The following is a 20,094-nucleotide window of genomic DNA, read 5'->3' on the forward strand; positions in this document are numbered from 1 at the left end:
GGGGTAAATTTCATGTTAGTCGCCATGCTAATCTTACCACTTATGGTAACAATGTTTATTTTGCTAGACTGGCATTAGGCAAGGCAACATTAGATTTAGTAACAACATTATTGTAGCCCTTAGATGTAGGGATGGCAATCAGGCGAATTGGGGATGGGTATGCCATTCCCATTCTCATCCCCGTTAAGTTTTCTTTCACTATCCCCGCCTCCATACCCATAATATTGAAATCGGGAATTCCCCATCCCAACCTTCATTGGGAAACGAATCCCCCGCCTCGCCCCATTACAAAAATATCAATAAAAAAAGATGAATAAGAAAAAAATAACAAAAGTTAGACAAAAGTTTTGTTTTAGACTTACAGTTTTTATGTTATTGAATTTAATATATAATGTAATATCTATAACATAAAATTTGGTGAGAATTGTGGACAAAGTTAAATGTCACTTAGAAAAATATTCATATGAAAAATAAATAATATATACATATATATTCTAAACAGGGGCAGGTTCAGGTTGGGGATCAAAATACCATCTTCACCCCACTCCGAAGACCATACCCAAAAATTTCCCCATACCCGCTTTCTATCCTTCATATCCGACCCATTAGAGTCGAAGCCCCGCAAAGACCCTAACACGTGTGAAATATTGCCATCCCTAATTAGATGGATGGATACATTCATATTCTATTATGATATAGGTTAATTCGATTTATTGGATCGTGTAAGCATAATGGATTCACCCTATTCTGTTATGGTATAGATTAATTTTGATTCATCTTACACGAATTCACCCTATTCTATTATAGTAAAAATTAATTTGACTCATTCATTGGATTGTGTAAGTTAGGTGGATGCACCCTTAATCAATACTTTAGATGAGGATTTATATTTTATATTGTTTGATTGTTTTTTTGTTTTTTTTGTTTTATAAGAGAACCTTATCATGTTGCAAAAGACGTGTGCTTTTGATTGGCTTGACTCTGTGTTGGTGGATGACCTGCTGGAGTTGTCTAAACCTCATGATTTATGTTGTTTAGTTTCTTTGGTTGTTGGGGTTCTTACCCCTCCCTTGTTCAACCCAAAAAAAAAAAAGACGTGTGCTTTGGATTTCAAGTTAAAAGTAGTTTTCCTAAGCAATAAATGAAGAAGTCTCTAGATAGCTGACAAAGACTGCTTGGGCGGATTTGGCTAATGGACAGGGGATATGGTTATTTTCAATGGAAAGGAGTTATAAATAACTTGGCAATATAAATGGACTTTGGCCAATGGGTTCCCACCACAGTGGTGGTGGATTCCCCCTTCCCCCCATGGCACCCAGGATCGAACCCCAGTGGGGTTTCTTTCCTCCAATGTAACCAAAAAAAAAATATAAATGGACTTTGATCATATAATATAATATGGGTTCGTTTGGAAAAAAATTTGGATGTAACGAAAATGTCACCGTGCATGTATTTTAAACTTATACTCATTATCATGTGTTTTAACTTTGCAACATAAGAGTGGGTGACAGGCTTGGAATATTATTGTGATATATGGGCATACAAAAAATCCATGCTTTTTTAGATATAGAAGTCAATCTTATCACTACATTTTCTCAATAAAGAAATAAATAATAACAATTATTGCACTATTGCTATGCTATGAGAACCAGTTGGACGTTTTAATGTTAGGCCAATTTTCTTTTATTTTATTGGCCCCATGACTTCAAAATGTTTATTAGCCCAGCACCTTACCCGTACACTTAATGTAGCAAGCCTAGTGAACCCAACAACAAGAGCCCATTGTCCAACTATAGCCCAGCCCCATTTTGGCCTCCTCATCAAAAATTCCCAGGCGTAAACTTGGCCAAATATCAACTACAACCCAGCCCATTGCAGAAACCCTTCTCTATAAACTCAAAAATTGATGCTGTGACTGCGTATGCACAAGTTCAAAATCAAAAGCCTTTGTTCCTGGTTCATGATGAATTCAATTGAACCCCAATCTAAAAAGGTCCATAGTTTATGAACAGAATAGGAATGAGCATAAACTTGATCAGGATTTTGTATCAAAAAAAACACCAGATCAGTGTTGTTCATCTTTGAGAATTATTATGAAACAAAATTTGTGAATAATATCTGGAGGCAATCAAAGAATTACGTTAAAAAAATTTGGAAAATTTCTGGCGGATAAACACTCCCCCCTTGCCAAATCCAAAAATTCTATGGGATGAACAGTAGTAGCTCAAGAATACCTTCTCTTCTCTGTCATTCTAAGGCAGCAATGACTCCATCAACAACCTCTTGCGTGGTGCTTTGTCCTCCGAGGTCTTTTGTCCTGCATTTACCCTCTAATATTACTCGCGCCACGGCAGTTTCTAGTCGATCAGCAAAGGAAGGAAACTGCAGATGTCTCAACATCATGGCGGATGAGAGAAGCAGGGCCACTGGGTTCGCTTTCTTTTTCTCCAATATTTTCTGATTTCCCACGTTCCCTGCAGAAGCGCCTTGCTCGAAAATAGCATGATCAGCCCCAACATTGCCTGCAGGCAAAAGACCAGAACCATCATTGTTAATTTCCAACAAGAAACACATTGTTCAAACATGGATCAGGTTTCTTTTTACCTATGATTTTTCATTTGAAAGGGGCATTGTTGACAGTATTATAAAGAAGACCGTGAATGGAATATAAATCAAACAGTTGAATTGATATACCTCCTGGCATGACACCAGTGCCTCCAGCAATACCAGCTGCTGTATTTGCAACTAGATTACCATAAAGATTTGGTGTCACCTGCAAAATGTAAATCCGCCTGCTTCAGCTACAAAACTCACTTTGCCTCTTTGATTTATAAAATAGAAACAAAAAACTGAGATAGTTCGACCCACTAGAATTGTTAAAAGCAACAATCTTTCAAGATGAGAAAGAAAACTCACACTGCACTAGTTTTAATTTTACTCATCTCCTCAAACTCCCCTACTTTCTACAATTCAAAACATTCATAATTTTTTCCCAAGAATCTAGAAGGTACAATGCTCCAACACAATCAGGTTTTGCTTAACAGAAAGATTGCAGCAAAAAGGATTTAACTTCCTAACCAAGGAAATATTCATGGTAATCTATAGTTTTTTATCTGACAGAATCAAAGATTCAGGAATCTTCTAACCCTCATAAGAGATGCCTCATCATTTCTGAGGCATCCTAGGCTGCTCAAAAATGCTCAACCAATAGAAGGTCCAGTCCTACTGTCCCACACAATAATGGAAAGAGATGCAACATACTTTTCTTTATCCAATATGTACAGTAATAGCCTATCTTTACCATGTGGGGTTCCATTTTTCTAATAATAAACAAACAATTTGCTTATAACGACCAGATTCACTGAATGTAATTGGCATACCATGACATCAAATTGCTCAGGCTTCGAAACAAGTTGCATGCAGCAGTTGTCCACAATTATTTCCTTGTAGTCAATCCCAGGATACTTTGTGGCCACCTCACGACAAGACTCTAAGAATAGGCCATCTCCAAGCTTCATAATGTTTGCTTTGTGCACAGCAGTCACCTTCTTTCTGTTGTTTAGGTAAGCGTACTCAAAAGCATATTTAGCAATGCGCTCTGAACAGAACTTTGTGATCACCTAGCAAAAGAGTAAGTATAAGTGACAAAAATATCCCCAACACTATGCAATATGTAGAAGATAACAGGAAACATTCCTTCAAATTGCAAGAAATGTAAGGGAAAAGTTTATAAGCAGAAAAAGAAACCCATGAAACAAAGTGATATTCCTGCTACAATTACTAGATCATTTTCTATAGATTGAACACTAAAATATCACAAACTCAATCAACAGACAACCACTTAACAGCACCAAAAACTTCAACAGCGCAACACAAAATGGGACTACATCACTTGCAATTGAAGAACAAACATTTCCTGCAATGAACATATCAGAATCTTCCATGCATTCGAGAATATTTTGCGTGTGATCCTCACGTATGGCCTCACTCTCCCAGTGCCATCTAAAAGTGGGTCCCACGTACATGTTGAACAGAGGGAGGTCATATACAACAGTCACATGCAATGGTTCCCATAGTGTGGGACCTCATAGGTCAGTCAGTGCAATCTTAACAATGAATTATAAGAGAGAGTAATTTCAGTCACTGCCATAGGACCATTGCTAAACATGTGTCATGTGTCACATTATATTAAGCATTCTCACTTTTTTCAATAAATGCAATCAGAATGCTAAACATAGTTAATTACCATGTACTGAATATGATTACCCTATACTTAACCTTAAACAAATTCAATTCCACATGATTAAACTAGAAAACGACAAAATCCAATCAATAATCAAACAATAAACCAAATAACAACAAAAACCCAAACAGTATTATTCTAACATTAAGAAATCTAAAAACCCAAACAGAATTTGATTGATATACCTTAAGGCTTTCAACGACGCCAGGAACAACCTCATGCTCGAGCCCCGAGTACTCGCCCTCCGTATTCTCCCTAATAACAACAATGTCGACGTTCTCATGCTTGGTGACGAGGCCCGGCAGATTGAAGCAGTTGACGAGCGAAGCGTAGAGATCGAGCTCTCTCCTCAGCTGCAAATTGAGCGAGCTCACGCCGCCGCCCATGGGCGTCGCGAGCCCTCCCTTCAAGCACACCTTGTTCTTCTTGATCGACTCGATCACCTCGTCTGGAACCTTCGGCATGTCGCCGTGGACCTCGAAGGTCTCGAAGTACACCGGAGCGTGCATCGCGTCCATTACCTGCTCGACGGCGTTGGTCACCAAGGGGCCAATACCGTCGCCGGGGATTAGGGTTACGGCGCGGGGGGTGCCGTCGCCGGGTCGGGGCATGTAGGTGACGGATCGTGTCGGGTTGGCGGGGGCGAGGGTCGGGGTGGTTGGTTTGGTGAGAAGGTGGCGGAGGATGGGTACGGATCTTCGGGCCATGGCGGTTAAGGTCCGATTGGGATTTTGGACTTTTCGGGAGAGTAGGGCTTGTTTGCGGGACCAGTGAATTGATGTTTATGTTTATGCTTATGCGATCCGAGAAGCCATTTGTGGGGAAAAGACGCCGAATCAGAAGAGAGAGAGAGAGAGTGACTGACTGGAATGTGAAGATTCTCAAGAACATTTACTTTTTATTTTTTATTGTTTGAGTGAAAGTGATAAAAAGCTTGGTGGGCCAGAAATAGTAAGGACCGTCCAGGGCTCTATGAATGGTGGGCCCCGGTGGGGAACGGTTGGACCGCATGCAGAGCCCACAATGAGAAAAAAGCAGCGGCAGAGCAGTGCGCGGGAAAAAGGCGCCATTTTTCCGGAGATTATTTGTTTGACCAACAAAAAAGAAGATCAACGAGATTAATAAACATAAAGACATTCCAATTAAAAGCTTCTTAATATGTTAAGCAGGGCGCGGGTTTCCATGTCATACAAACAGATTTAGAGGTGAACAAATTTATATTGTAGTATGGACAAATAAGTCCGTTGAATTTCAAAGATTACAAAGTCTTCGCGTTAGTTTAAATGACAAAGATAGATATAAAAACGATTATGATTTCACTAGATGCGAGTTAGATTTTGAAGAAAGCTAAGTTTTCTTTTCAAAATTAATTGACAATAAAAAAGTAACTCGACTCTTTATAAACACGCATACAAAATTCCTTAACACGTGAGATGTAAACCTTACAAATTTCATCATATTTACTAGATGGCTCTACAAATTTGCACCATAGAATTGCTCACAACTACCCCCAATCATTACATATATTATATATACCTGTAAAAGTAGTGTTTTTTTTTAATGAAAGCTATGCAGTTCACTTTTGTTTTAAATATTAAATTGAAGCTTGATGATATTGAGGCAGGACCATTGCCTATGTTCTATTTTGGTCAAGCTCTGGTTGAGTTTCTTCTTGGTCATAGAAATCTACAATATTTGTCCACTTACAATAATATAATAATTAATATTATTATAATGAATCCCAGATGCCAAAGATGCCATTGTCCTCTTATAATAATAATAATAATAATAAATATTAAAATACCAATGTCTGAATAAAATTCTGAATGCTTGGAAGAGCAATGATTAGTAATATAATATGGTTGGGATTGAAAGGGAAGAGAAAGGGCATACAAAAATGAATGGAGGAATGTCCCTGGCCGTGTACATGACTATATTCAATCTCAAATGTCCCAATCCAATCCTCATATCATACGGGTGGCTTTTTTCATTTCACGTGCCTACAGTAACACTAGTAAAGTAACTCACTTGCACGTCCCTCACCTCCTATGTCGGCTTCAGCAGCCTCTGCGGCGAAGGAGGACACAACTTTATCTATGCACACTTGCGGCGGTGCTCATTTTGGATGGAGCACAAATCATGAGGCGACAGCAAGTCTGGTTATGATTATTAAGAGATTGATTAGCCCCTTAATTTATAATTAGGAAGACAAAACTCCATCTTCACGAATTTTGTGGTGGTACCCGCTATCATTTTGATCGAAATACACTGAACGCAGGCATCGTTTATATCTACATAGATGATACATTAGCAGCAAATGTATCACATGCCAATTTTGATGTTCAAATTTCATTACGCTTCTTTGGTTAACTGGTTGGGATGGATTTTTCATACAAGTAATAATCAAAGGGTTTAATAAATTTGTGTGCCTTCCAAAAATTTGTACTAATCTTAATATTTTTACAGAATGCGAATACAATATATCGAGTTGTGATTAATTTATAACCTAATAAAACATAATAAATTTAGAGTGGTGATTTCCCCACTCCAATTTTATCTACTTACACTCTATTTTATAACTAAAAAAAATGTGTAAGTATATAAAATTAAAGTGGGAAAATCATTACCCTAAATTTATACAAATTGTGCGAATCGCTATTCCAAAATAAATTTTAAACATAAGATAAAAAAAATCATAACACCATGTCTGCAATTGGAGATGTCTAATCACACTACGTTGGGATAACATGCATGTCCCATCGGGTGTTTGACGTATTTTGTCTTAAGTTGTTTGACCGACCTCAATCGATTTTTAGAAAAGCATTGTTGATCAAATAAGACATAAGATAGAGACAATATACATATGACCCCCCTCTCAAATCTTCCACTATTGAAGCAGTAAACGTACACTTAACAGGATCTTGCGATGTCTTCCTAATTGCATTAGCATGATCAGCAAGTAGCTTGTCCTAATTAAAAAGGGCTGCAAGTCAATTAGGTTAACTAAGTGGGTTGAGAGCGATCGACTTAAGTATAACTCATACTCGAGTTAGCTCCATGAATTTACATACCATTTAGGAACGTTTCTACCAAACGTTGTTAGAAGTATTTTTGGTTTACAAAATAGTTAAATTTTCTTAAACTAAATGTAAACTCGTATTATTTCTCCAAATTATAGTCACTAAACTAATTTTAGCAATCCTACAAATGAAAGAGTAATATGGAAGCGACGCATATGTGGTATTCAACTTTTAATACTTAAAGTTAGAAAATCCTTGAAGAAGTAAGTTGATAAAATTTCCAACAAAAAATTGGTGTACGTTAGAATGAATTGCTCCTACTTGGCTAAGCTACTTTTAACTATATGTTGACAAGGGTAATTGCTCATTGACTTATTGTAGTTGCTGATTTCAGTCAAAAATTCGTCATTTTATTCCTCTCAATGAGCTCTTCTCTTATTGGGTTTTTGTTTGCCTCGAAGTTCAATCATGTCATCGTTTCAATGAATCTTCCGCATCATCCTATTCGTCTTAGTGAGTCTTTCCCTTATTGGGTTTTCGTTTATCTTGAAGTTAAAGTCACATCGTCAAATCGATGACTTTGAAGAGTTTAGCTTTAATGTTGCTTTTATGTTATCGATGCTTGGTTTATCCAAGCCCCACTTAGTTGGAGAAACACCTTATTGTCTTGATGTTATTCATATAACCCTTGTATTTGTATTGGCCATTTGCGGCTAGATTACTAACACAATTTGCTCATGATAAGAAAAAGCTTTACATAATATAATCTGTCACACAACAATTAACTAGAAGCTATTCCCTTTCGTATAATATGAGATTTTGCTCATTAATATGGGACGTTGACTCTTATCTGCTAAAAGGAAAAGTGGATTCACTATGTTTATTCATGACCATGATGTTAACATATGGATTACAAAAATACTTCTACACTTAATAGGAATCTATTATGAATAATCTTCTTTTTTGTTCGAACTTATATTGATGAATATTATAATTCTTCATCAATTAAAATAAATAAATTATTAGAATAATATAATTCTCCTCAAGTGTGAGTCATTTCCAACGCACTGAAAGATGCATTAACTTAATTTATCATCATATTCAACCTCTGATTCGCTAATATTAATGGTATTGTCTAAAATATAATCCCACATCCTAAAATAATAATGACATAATAGATAATCTATATATATAAAGCAAAAGATAGAGAATGGTGAAATATTCAAAATACCAGCTTTATCATAAACAAAAGGGTGACACAACATTGTTCCATTTCCAAAACATTTAATTAATCATGACATAAAATAAACCTGAGCAATAATAACAAATAATAATAATAATTACACGAATTTTTACGCAAGCAAAAAGACGAAACAGCAAAAAGCGTACCAAAATCAGAACCAAAGGCTTTTAAAAAGGAGAAGAAAACCCAACTCATGATATGAACCATCCATTCGAAGAAAATCACAATTATCAAAATCGCTCGCAGAGTCGCAGCCGCGTCTCTATCTTCATCCCAGCCACGACAGTTTTCACGCCAAAAATATTGGAAAAAAAGGGAAAAAACGCGAAGCGAAACGCAGCAGTTTCGTCACCTCCACCACACCAAAGCCACACTCTGCGACACACAGGAACCCATACCACCACCACCGCCTTTTCTCTCTCTCTCTCTCTCTCTCTCTCTCTCTCTCTCTCTCTCTCCTCTGCTTCTCGTTATTTATGAGGCTCTCTTTCCCAATCGAGTGATTGTGATTCAGTAAATCCCTAGCTAGCGAAGCTTCATTTTCAACCTCTCATGGCCTGTGTCAGTGATGAGAGCTGGGTCGCGCTCCCCAAAATGCTCTCGGAACGCTTGGCTCTGAGAGAAGAAGACCGCCACGACGACGAGCAGCCCAGCTTTTTCGGGTCCGAGTCCACCGCATACCGGTTAGAGAAGGTTTTCCCTGTGTACGCATTGGGGATTCCGAAACCCGACTCCGACCCGGCTAACCCGGCTTCCTTTTCGGGCGACCCGATATGGGATGCCGTCAGGGAAGAGGCCAAGTTGGAGGTACAATGCAATTTCTTAACGAGGGATTTCTGGTTCTTTAGTTAGTTGAAGTTTGGTGCTCTGAATATTATTATTATTTTTAAAATTTAAAAGTTTTTGTTAAATGGTCGAAAATAGTTGTTTTTAGCAACCAGAATAAGTGTTTTTTTGGTAATGAAAAAGTCCGGGAAGTTTTGCAAGTGAGAAAGGATGAAGCTTTAAGTTATATTAGGCAACAAAATTTGCTGCAATTATTAACAGCAATCCCATCGATCTTTTTCTTTCGTGGGTTTTACAGAGGCTCATTATTTTGATGGTTTTTGACACTGCAGGCAGAAAAGGAGCCTATTTTGAGTAGCTTCTTGTACGCGAGCATCTTGGCGCATGATTGTTTAGAGCAGGCGTTGGGCTTTGTTCTTGCCAATAGACTGCAAAACCCGACTCTTTTGGCAACCCAGCTGATGGATATATTTTATGATGTGATGATGCATGATAGAGATATTCAAAGATCTGTTCGCTTAGACGTGCAGGTAACTTAAAGTTTGTGTTGAAAATATAGTGGCTGACTTTGTTTATGCTTCGTAACTGATGGAAACTTTGTTCTATTGTTTTGAACTTGTTTCCTCAGGCATTTAAAGACCGTGATCCAGCTTGCTTGTCTTATTGTTCTGCCCTATTGTATCTTAAGGTGTTCTGCTCTTCCCCTGCTCTTAATTTCCTTATCAGTTTTCTTTCACTCTCTTGTTATAGATATACAAGTGTGCATAAGTGATGTTGTGACTTTACTTTTGCAGGGTTACCATTCTTTGCAAGTGCATCGAGTAGCTCATTCGTTGTGGAGTAAAGGACGCAAGGTTTTGGCCTTGGCATTACAAAGCCGAATTAGTGAGGTATTTTCCTTTTCAGTTGATCCTCGATGACCATTACTACCTGTTTTATAGGTTTGTGGTTTTTCTGTTCTCCTTCTAATTTTATAACCATGCTTTCCTAGGTCTTTGGAGTGGACATTCACCCAGGTATTTTCATTTCTGCTCCGCTATCGGTAGACATGATAATATTGAGTTTGATAAGAAAAATGGTGGAATCTTTTAAACATATAATCGATGTGATTTTGGAAATCTTCTGACATAGTCCTCCCAACACGAAAGATTGTGTTTCTCATTGACATATAGTATCACTGGATCACTCGCCATTGTGTCATTCATTAGCATAATTTAATCCAAATGATAAAAAATAATTCAAGCAAGTAAATAAACATGTCAATTCTTTTATTGTTTTTAGCACTTGCTTATAGAACAAAGAACAACATGTTCAAGCAAGTGAAAGGTTTGGTCAAATCTAGAGTAATTGAAGATTTATGTACAACACTTGATTTGTTTGTTGAAACCGTTGCTCTCTGTAGAATTTGTGTCTATAGGAGATAGGGAAGGACCTCTGGCTATAATGTAAAACTAACATTTAATATAATTTCTCTTTGATGGTTTTTCTAAAGCTGCAAAAATTGGAGAGGGAATACTGCTGGATCATGGTACAGGTGTGGTTATTGGCGAAACTGCTGTTGTAGGAAACAGAGTTTCATTGATGCATGTAAGTTCATTTAATAATTCTTTTTTGTATCAACTCATGGGTTCACTTCTGTTGTGCTGATAAGTAATTGTTGATGACAAAGAACTATGTGTCCTGCACTTTATTGACAGGGTGTAACTTTGGGGGGAACTGGGAAGGAAATTGGTGATCGTCACCCAAAAGTAGGTGATGGTGCACTAATTGGAGCCAGTGCAACAATACTCGGGAATATAAAAATAGGTCAAGGAGCAATGATAGCTGCTGGTTCCCTTGTGCTGAAAGATGTCCCTCCACGCAGGTAGCTGATTTTCAGTATAGTAATGATTCTTGAATATTTAATATTTACTCTTAGGAAAGTGACGTTTCTTTCTCTGGTTCTCAAGCATGGTGGCGGGAATACCAGCAAAGGTGATTGGATATGTAGATGAAAAAGATCCTTCGTTAACAATGAAGCATGGTATGTCATATGAGCAGGGCCTACAAATAAAAAATGTTCTCATTCCGCTGAGGTCTTGCATTTGTTTTATCCATTTGATTTAGAACTAGGATATTGAGATGAAGGCCAGAAAGTTGTAAGGAAATCACATATCCATTAGGGATTGAAGTAAAGTTATATGCTACAGGCAGGCTACTTCACATTCTATAGTACCATGGGTTGAATGTCCTCCTCTGGTCATCTTGTTTTTTAAAATTAAGATTAGTCTTTGCTTGGTTCAATTATATTATCATGTCTTACATCTAGGTTTGTGGTGAATCTGCAGATGCCTCAAAAGAGTTTTTCGAACATGTAGCTGTTCAATGTAGAGATACAAGATCTGCTGGTTAGTGTGTTTTTTTTGGTAATTTTTTATTCCAAATGTTTCTCAAGAAACTATTTCCAGAGCTTTATTTAAACTTTGTCCTTGAAGATCTGCTACTTGTTTTCAGGAGGTCACAGTTCAGAAAGAACTCATAGGAGCACTTAAGAGATGTAGCTAGGCGTAGATCTCCGCCGCTACTAAATTGCTAATGTGAAGGCAGTTTGTGGTGTTTGGAGAGGAAAGTGACTTGTTGTATCAGCCCGTCTTATACAATTTCATTAACCATGTCCACTCCCTGCTATCCATGCTGATGTTGAGGTTCTCATACCAGTTGTTTAAAGAACAGGAGATGTTAAGCTTAGTACCTGATTTCTTCTCTTTCTACCCCCCATAACAAATTGGGAGAAGAACCAGCAGCAAATTTCTTTAGAAGTAGCCGTGACCCAGAAAGAATGAACCCATGAATCAGATGGGGAGAAGTTGAAGCTGGTTGGGGATGCACCCTAGTTTTTCATTTTATGCTCTTGTAAGTTATAATCAAACTGAACTGCATTGAAATATGCATTGAAATATTGAATGCATCAGATTTTAAAAAAAAGTTGATAGGAGTTTTGGGTCATTTTATTTGAGCCTGTTGGTGGGTGACCAATGTACTCCTTTTCATATTTAATGCCTACTTTTTGCTAGAAGCAGATATGATTTACTTCAAGTTCAATGGAGCCAGCAGAAAATAATGGGTTTTGTATTCACACTAAAAAATTAATTTTCATACCCAAATTCATAATTTATATTTTTAGAAGAATGTGTTGTTTAAAATTATTTAATTTTCATTTTTTTAAAAAGAATGTGGAAAATGGCCTAGATTTACAAACCATACGTCTCAAGTTTGAAATCACGTGGCATCTTAGTTGTGTGTGTGAAATCCCCCTTCCCTTTAGTTTGTACTCTAAAAAAGAAAAAAAACGAATGTGCTCTTCAAAATTAATTAATTTAAAGAAAATTAAATAAAAGCCAGCACTAGCAGTGGCCTAATAAGAGATATGGGCTCTAGGCCTTCAAATTTTGAGAGTTTGGGCTTCACGTGAAAGGTTCCGTTAAGATTCCCACCCAAATTTGGGCGCAAGAGAGCAAGAGTAATTTGGGCTCCACTCTTTTATTACTAAAAAGCCCTTCTCAAATTTAAGTAATTACGGCTCTTATGACGGAGGCATCGGCCACGTCCTCCCGCGCCACCGTTAGAGATATAGACTAACAGCAGATGCACGTCACGTCCGTATCAAAAACGGCGACGTTTACCGTTCTCAGTCCCGCCCTGTGTCTGCGACTCTCTCTTCTGTGTGCTTGGCTAAGCGTTAGACTCAGACCTCCAGCCGAGCAACACCAGGGCGAGATTTCAATTTTCTGGATAGATCACCAATTCTCCATCTCCCAAAACGGTACCGTCTGGTTGTTGCTTCGAATTTCAGCAGCGTTGATTTCACTGAATTGGCTTCGCTGTTTGTTTGGTTTGGGATCTGATGAGATCCACACAGCATTGATACGCACTGTTTTGATTGTCGTGTTTGTCTCTCTCAGGTTGAAACTTGAAACCAAGCGTTAACAATGTCGACGGAGGTTGAGGCTCAAATGGAAGAGAAATCCAAGCCGCAGAAGCACGGAGGCAATGGCAATGGAGATCTCGCGTTGGGGAATGGCGGCCCGGGCTCGAGCGATGCTCATGATCAGCTTGTTCAGATGGTCATGGAGCTCAAATTGCAGAACGAATTCCTGAAGTCTCAGTTCGAAGGATTTCAGAATTTCCAACAAACAGAGCCGAGTGAGACGGAAGGCGGTAAATCTGAAGAGGTGGAGCAACTGCGTCAAACGATTGAATCGTTGAATGTGGAGCTTTTGGAAGAGAAACAAACACGAGCTGCAGCTGAAGTGGCTTTGAAGCATCTTCGGGAAGCACACTCGGAAGCAGATTCTAAAGCTCAAGAGCTCTCTGCAAAGCTCGCTGAAGGTCTGATTATGTCTCTGCATTGGTAAATTTGTTGTTTCTGTTGGGAAAATGTTGCTGATAATATCCAATTATCGTAATTCATAAGTTTATCTTTCGTAATCTGAATGTATTGCACTGTTTGCTGTTCATTTTGTGTAGCTCAACAGAAGTTGGATCAAGAAATTAAAGAACGGGAAGAGAAGTATTCTGATCTCGACTTGAAATTCACCAGGCTTCATAAACGAGCAAAACAGCGTATTCAAGATGTTCAAAAGGTAAATTCTTTCCGGATTGTCAACATACGTAGTGGAAAACCCTTTTAAGTGGAAATTAAGTTCGGAAGCTGGTGGCTATTGTCTTTTTTCTTCAGGAAAAAGATGACCTCGAGGTTCGATTTCGTGAAGTAAATGAAGCTTCTGAGCGAGCGTTGTCCCAACAGTCAGCATTGCAGCAAGAGCTGGATAGAACAAGGCAACAAGCAAATGATGCACTGAAAGCAATTGATGCAGAGAGGCAACAACTAAGAAGTGCAAACAATAAGTAAATCCTTAACTTCCTACCATGACCCATTTATGCATATGTTGAGAGACTCATAACTGCTTTTGCCATTTATTATCTTAACTGTAACTATGTTCTTGACATTCAGACTACGAGACAACATTGAGGAATTACGGCACCAATTGCAACCAAAGGAGACTGCTATTGAGGCATTACAACATACAATTTTGGAGAAGGAACAGGTATGACTATTTGTGCTTATACTTTGGGAAGTTCTGTATTATTCATTAACATGAGATATCTATTAATAAGAAATAAACAGAAAAGGATATCTATGTTAATGTTAACTTGCATTTATCTCAGATGTTGGAAGACATGCGAGGGTTGCTGCAGGCTGCTGATGAAAAAAGGCAAGCTTCAATAGCTGAACTCTCTGCTAAACATCAGAAGGTGTATTTGCATTTGTATGTCTAATTTAGTATTCCTATTTGTTTATAATAAAGGATGGTGTATTTCTTTCCCTGCTATTAGTTTCACCAACAAATTGGTGCTTTAATTACTGTCTCTGATTTCTTCAGAATTTGGAGAGTTTGGAAGCCCAGCTTGCTGATGCGTCATCTGATAGAAATAAAGCAACTGAAACTATTTCTTCACTGCAGGTGAGAGTTTTGATTATAATGTTCACTCCGTTTTTAACAACTTATAGATAGGTTTGAAATTCCATTTAAAAAAAAGAAGAAGATATGGCTGAACATAATCTGGGGCTAGCTTGAAATCTTTTAATTTGGTTTTTGTAATTTTGGATTGAGCATGAGCTGATACAGCACATTAATGAGCTCCATTATATTTTCAAGTTTAGTTCTTTAATGTGTAAGTGGGCATGGGCATGTTTACAAGCTTGATTGGTAGACGTTTTCACTCCCAATACGTCACTAATAATCATGAGTTGGACTTGAAATCTAAACAAATTCAACAGTAAGTCCTTTTAATTTCCAAGTGAATAACCAAGACCCCCAAATATGAGGTACTTTTGTAATCTTTTCAACAAGCTTATATCTATCAATGTGTGGCCCGTAATTAGATTAGGAATAATTCAACCTTCTTGTTCATGAATATGCTAGGAACTGATTAGCATGTTTGAGCTTAGGCTGTGCAACCATAACAAGTCAAGTCATGTGAAGCCTGAGTCTTGTGCTCCTCTCAATTGCAGCCCACTATTGGAATAAAAGAAAGGTATAAGGTCCATTAAAATATAAGGGGCTGGAAAGTTGGCATCAGAATGAGAAGACAATAAAGTAGAAGTGGATTAGTGGTTGTGTTATCTTATATCTTTGCTTCTTTTTGGGATAATAATTTTACTCCATTGCATAGTTTAGTCACCTACTGTTTCTGTAACCTGAAAATGGATCAGACTAATTAGTGAATGTAATTCTCCAGATGCTAGTTGCAGAGAAAGAGTCTAAGATTGCAGAGATGGAAGCAGCATCAACGGGTGAGGCAGCAAGGCTTAGAGCGGCTGGGGAAACTCTAAAAGGAGACCTTACTCACTTGAAACATGAGCATGTATGAATTATGGCTTCCAGGATCTCTTGTTTGGCAGACCATTATGTGTAGTTCCTTATTTGATGCCCTTTTGTCGATTAAGAGTGGTTTTTTTTTTGCGCCTTTAATCAATGCCACCATTATCCTTGCCTGGTTACTTTACCACTTCTGTACTTTTGGGATATGCTGCTTCTAATTTTGATATATCGTAAAAATATATAATTCTTCCAGGAGAAAGAAAAGGAAAGCTGGGAAGCCTCCTCCCGGGCACTGAACACGAAGCTTCAAATTGCTGAGAGCAACCGGATATGTGCTGAAATTGAAGTAGCCAAAATGAGAAGTATATTTATATTCCTTACTGAATTTTCATCTATTTATATATGTATATATATTTATATCAGCGTCACATGCTTTTCCCATTGGGCAGGCCAGCTGGAATCAGAGGTGTCTGCAAAAACACGAATGCTTGATGCTAGAGATGCTGAACTTGCAGCTGTCAAGAATGAGGTTTAAATTTATTACCACCCGCTTTTCTCAACAGGATTAAACTGAGTGAAGATCTAGTTGCTTACATCCAAATATTTCCTGATGTGTCTTCTGTCAACATATTATATCCTGCAGATCAACCGCCTTGAACGTGAGTTTTCTTCTTACAAAAGCCGTGCTCATGCACTTCTCCAGAAGAAGGATGCAGAGCTAGCTGGAGTTAAAGACTCCGAACAAGTCAAAGCTCTTGAGGAAGCACTAAAAGTGTGTACTTGCAATTAATCTTATTTTCTAGCATGAAGAAAAATCTTGAACTGACATGCGCATCTTCAAACCCTTATTAATTACTTTTTCTTTCTTTCTTTTTTTCTGTAGGAGGCTGAAAAGGAAGTATCTTTTGTGTGTGCTGAAAGGGATAAGGCCATTCAAGATCTTCAGGATGCCTTGGCTAATCATTACAAAGAAATAGAAGAAAGGTGAGCTTTGCCCAGGGGCCCAAATTTGGGATTGTTTTCAAAATGTCCCTAATCCAGAAATGGTATAGATATTTTTTCCTCATAAAAGGGCAAGGTAATTATAATTTATTAGTAATTGTAAGAGAAAAACGGCAAGATGATTTTTAAAATAAAAGGCACCAACATGTGTTTAACCAGAAGTACAGAAAAGCCCAATGCTCTGATGCAACCAATTTGAACAATTATAATTTCCTCATAAAAGCTCAATGCTCTGATGCAACAAATTTCAACAATTAGCTGTTTTAGACTTGTAGTCAATTATTCACCATTTCATGACCATAATTACTTGAGTCATGGTGGCTGTTCCTTCCCCACTGTAGTTTGGTCTTGTTTGTTGTCTAAAAGCCTTCCACTCTTCATGGAGTATCGTTTAGTTGTTTACGAGTTCGGTAATATACTACTGTAAAGTGTTAAGCAATGATCTTGATCTTTCAGTTCAATACTTGTTACAGAGATGCTGCTCTTAACGACACCTTGCAGCAGATCAAGAGCTTAGAATCAATGCTTGCATCTGCTAATACTCATCACCGATCAGCAAAAGAAGCATGGGAAGTGAACCTTAAGAGTTTGGAAGAAACATGGCGGGGTACTATCTCCATGCTAATCTAATTACATATCTTGTTTCATGATGTTTTTTCCCTCCTTCAATGTTTGTCTTATTGCTTGTTATAGGAAATGCTTATTGTTAAAAGTTTGAATGGATTTATTCTTGAAATAATAATTTTTGCAGTAAGATGTGACACACTGAGAGCTCAAAATGAAGCATCTTCTGGAGAAGATATAAAAACAGAATTGGAAGAGCTCAAATTACGGTATAAAAAATTGAAGGTAATTTGCTTTAATCTCTATCTTTTTGCTCCTATACAATGTTTAAATTTTGGGTCTCTCTTAATTGTATTATCATTTTAGGAGGAGCACAGTTCATTTCGTGATCTTGCTGATAGAATGATTGAGGAGAAGGACAAAGAAATTTCTAGACTTGTAGATGATAGCAAGAAACTTCATCAATCATTGGACTCAAGACCACGAGTATGTTCCTTTTTCTTAAGTGACATCTATAACTTTATCCATACACTTCAATTTCTGATAAATTTTTTCTTTGGTATTTGTAATCCGTTGTCCTGACATTGCGGTGTATAACCTCAGGTTGATCATAACGATAATTATAACACAGGTAGGAGAATCCTGAGTACAATTTCTTATTATCTGTTCCAGTTAGATGAAGATTTATTTATTACTAGAACTTTGGTGTTCTTTACCTGTTGGGGTACCTAGTGGAGTTCTAACATGTCTTTTTCTTCACACTGGTATAATCAGGCATGTATAAACAGGACGCATCAAGTATAAGCAACTCTGCTGCAGAACAGCAGATTCTGGTAATTATATTCTCTCTAGATTTTTCTTGCCATGTAACACCCAACTGGGAGCTTCTTGTTTTTTGCAGTTCGCTTTTAATTGTTATATTTACTTTCAAGTCTTGCCAAGGAAAAAAGAGAGGAAAACTTGGCTTATTGTACCCGGAGTATTATAATGTTATGGCTGGTTATGAGACAACTGGATTGGATAAAATTAGAATGTCTAGGTGCTTCACTTTTGTAGTGATGAACTTCATGGTATATGGTGGTCTGAAGTGCTGATATTTATAATAACTAGACTACTTGGGGGCTTTAAGATCTTACTATGAGTTCAAGTATACGGGTTATTATCATTGCAGATTTGTACACTGGCTTTTTCCTTTTCATGCTGTACATCCAGATGTGTTCATATGCTGGTTTAATATGAATTTCAGATTTTGGCAAGGCAACAAGCCCAAAGAGAGGAAGAACTAGCACAGTCACAGCGGCACATTTTAGCGCTTCAAGTGTGTAATCCCTCATCTTGATTACTACTGTTCTTTAGGTCAGTTCTGATACATGTTTTTTTGTTTCACTCAGGAGGAAATTGAGGAGCTGGAGCGCGAGAATCGGCTGCATAACCAGCAGGTATCATGAAGTCTGGATTTTGCAGATTTTACCCCTGTTGTTTTGGCTTGTTTGATTTCAGTTGCTTGGAAATTCCTTTTGGAAGTTGTAGTAAATAATAGAATGTGTATGAATGCTCAATATCTGAAAATGTAATTGCTGATGAACTGGCAATGGTGTGACATATATGCAGGAATCTATGTTGAAGGCTGAGCTTCGCAACATGGAAAGAACGCAGAAGAGGGAAGGAGTAGATATGACGTACCTGAAAAATGTAATCTTAAAGCTTCTTGAAACAGGTATTTTTATTAGACTGATGTAACGATCAAAGTTGTCTATTTTATATTCAAGGGCGATCACCTAGTGAGACACATTATACAAGTGATATTTGAATGTCTGATTGTTTTTATTACTCAAATAGGTGAAGTGGAGGCCCTATTACCTGTAGTTGGTATGCTTCTTCAATTTAGTCCAGACGAGGTGAAATTCTTTTCTCCTATGCTGCAGTTGTAGTTAGTTAGTTGTCTATGATGCTTCGAAACTATCACACTTCCCTTGTGGTTTTCCTTGATTATCAATTCCATTCTAATTTATGCACTTTATATATGAATGCAGATGCAGAAGTGTCAACTAGCGTACCGAGCATCCGGAGATGTTCCTCCTAGCCCAGCTATTGATGCTTCAGGATCAGCGACTTCTCTTTTCTCAAGATTCTCATTTTCATAACCACGGAAGTGAAGATTGTAGAGAATTCTTTGCAGGGAAACTAGCTGCTCCAGCTAACCAACTGCTTGCCGCCAGATTCAAAGGTGGAGGGTGCGGTCATAGTAAATCTTGTATTCCTTTGTAACGGCGAACCATTGTTTATCAACACTGTCCAGAAAATGTAAAGTACGACAGAGCCATTATACATCACGAAGAGAGAGAGAGAGAGAGAGAGAGAGAGAGAGTGAACATTTTGGCCGGGCTCTGGGAGGAACCCCCCTCCTCGCCATTTATTGTAGAGTGTAACAACAAAACAGCACCGATGTGATTTTGGAGATTTATATTGGGACAGCACAACAGCACCTGTCAGAAATTTGAAGGCGCGTTTTTAGCGCGACATAAGATTTTACGCATGATCTGATAATGGTACAGGATAAATCTCAATAGTAGTCAGATAGTAGAGTCTCCTCAGCAGGCAGATGGTTGTCTTTGACTATACTAACTCTTGTTCACGTTGCCATATCTATCAATTGCCATTGAATTGAAAGGATGAGTTATTTTTGTTTCCACGGTAGTGAGTTGGGGGACCAACCATCCATTTTGCATTTCACCGCCAGGTGGTTTGTAGTAGGTGATAACTGACGGGTCCTTTTCTTGAATAAATATTAATTCAGTCTCCATTACGTGATATTACTTGATATGAAAGAGGATTGAATATCAGACAGGATATTGAAATAAGCCATTGGGT

At 37.8% G+C, this 20,094-nt stretch overlaps 3 protein-coding genes across 5 annotated transcripts; 2 read left to right on the top strand and 1 right to left on the bottom strand.

Annotated features, from left to right (window-relative positions):
* Nucleotides 1–1,939: 1,939 nt before the first annotated feature.
* On the bottom strand, nt 1,940–5,129 carry LOC110754745 (isocitrate dehydrogenase [NAD] regulatory subunit 1, mitochondrial-like). Of its 2 annotated transcripts, none has more exons than XM_021955859.2 (4): nt 4,429–5,129; nt 3,381–3,608; nt 2,695–2,773; nt 1,940–2,522 (listed from the first exon to the last, which is right to left on the bottom strand). In XM_021955859.2, the coding sequence occupies exons 1-4, from the start codon at nt 4,948–4,950 to the stop codon at nt 2,248–2,250; spliced, it is 1,104 nt and encodes a 367-aa protein (XP_021811551.1). In that variant the 5' UTR covers nt 4,951–5,129; the 3' UTR covers nt 1,940–2,247. The 2 variants fall into 2 exon arrangements, with proteins under 2 accessions (XP_021811551.1, XP_021811550.1); XM_021955858.2 differs by having other exon boundaries at nt 1,942–2,522; nt 3,381–3,620; nt 4,429–5,127.
* Nucleotides 5,130–8,693: 3,564 nt separating this feature from the next.
* On the top strand, nt 8,694–12,361 carry LOC110754719 (serine acetyltransferase 2). 2 transcript variants are annotated; one of them, XM_021955822.2, is made up of 10 exons: nt 8,694–9,313; nt 9,625–9,822; nt 9,921–9,980; nt 10,087–10,182; nt 10,284–10,308; nt 10,785–10,879; nt 10,990–11,156; nt 11,242–11,315; nt 11,620–11,679; nt 11,786–12,361. In XM_021955822.2, exons 1-10 carry the CDS (start codon nt 9,059–9,061, stop codon nt 11,821–11,823), a joined length of 1,068 nt encoding a protein of 355 aa, XP_021811514.1. In that variant the 5' UTR covers nt 8,694–9,058; the 3' UTR covers nt 11,824–12,361. The 2 variants fall into 2 exon arrangements, with proteins under 2 accessions (XP_021811514.1, XP_021811515.1); XM_021955823.2 differs by lacking the exon at nt 11,242–11,315.
* A 518-nt stretch (nt 12,362–12,879) lies between these two features.
* ATGRIP (Golgi-localized GRIP domain-containing protein) lies at nt 12,880–19,784 on the top strand. Its single transcript, XM_021955836.2, has 22 exons — nt 12,880–13,094; nt 13,234–13,660; nt 13,799–13,914; nt 14,010–14,179; nt 14,286–14,379; nt 14,501–14,587; nt 14,716–14,796; nt 15,575–15,700; nt 15,911–16,019; nt 16,107–16,186; nt 16,301–16,429; nt 16,541–16,641; nt 17,133–17,266; nt 17,411–17,508; nt 17,590–17,709; nt 17,827–17,854; nt 17,998–18,056; nt 18,470–18,541; nt 18,615–18,662; nt 18,835–18,940; nt 19,063–19,121; nt 19,257–19,784. Exons 2-22 carry the CDS (start codon nt 13,261–13,263, stop codon nt 19,365–19,367), a joined length of 2,328 nt encoding a protein of 775 aa, XP_021811528.2. The 5' UTR covers nt 12,880–13,094; nt 13,234–13,260; the 3' UTR covers nt 19,368–19,784.
* The last annotated feature ends 310 nt before the right edge of the window (nt 19,785–20,094 follow it).

Source organism: Prunus avium, chromosome 7 (assembly GCF_965620075.1).
Source record: "Prunus avium chromosome 7, drPruAviu1.hap1.1, whole genome shotgun sequence".
NCBI classification, from domain to species: domain Eukaryota; kingdom Viridiplantae; phylum Streptophyta; class Magnoliopsida; order Rosales; family Rosaceae; genus Prunus; species Prunus avium.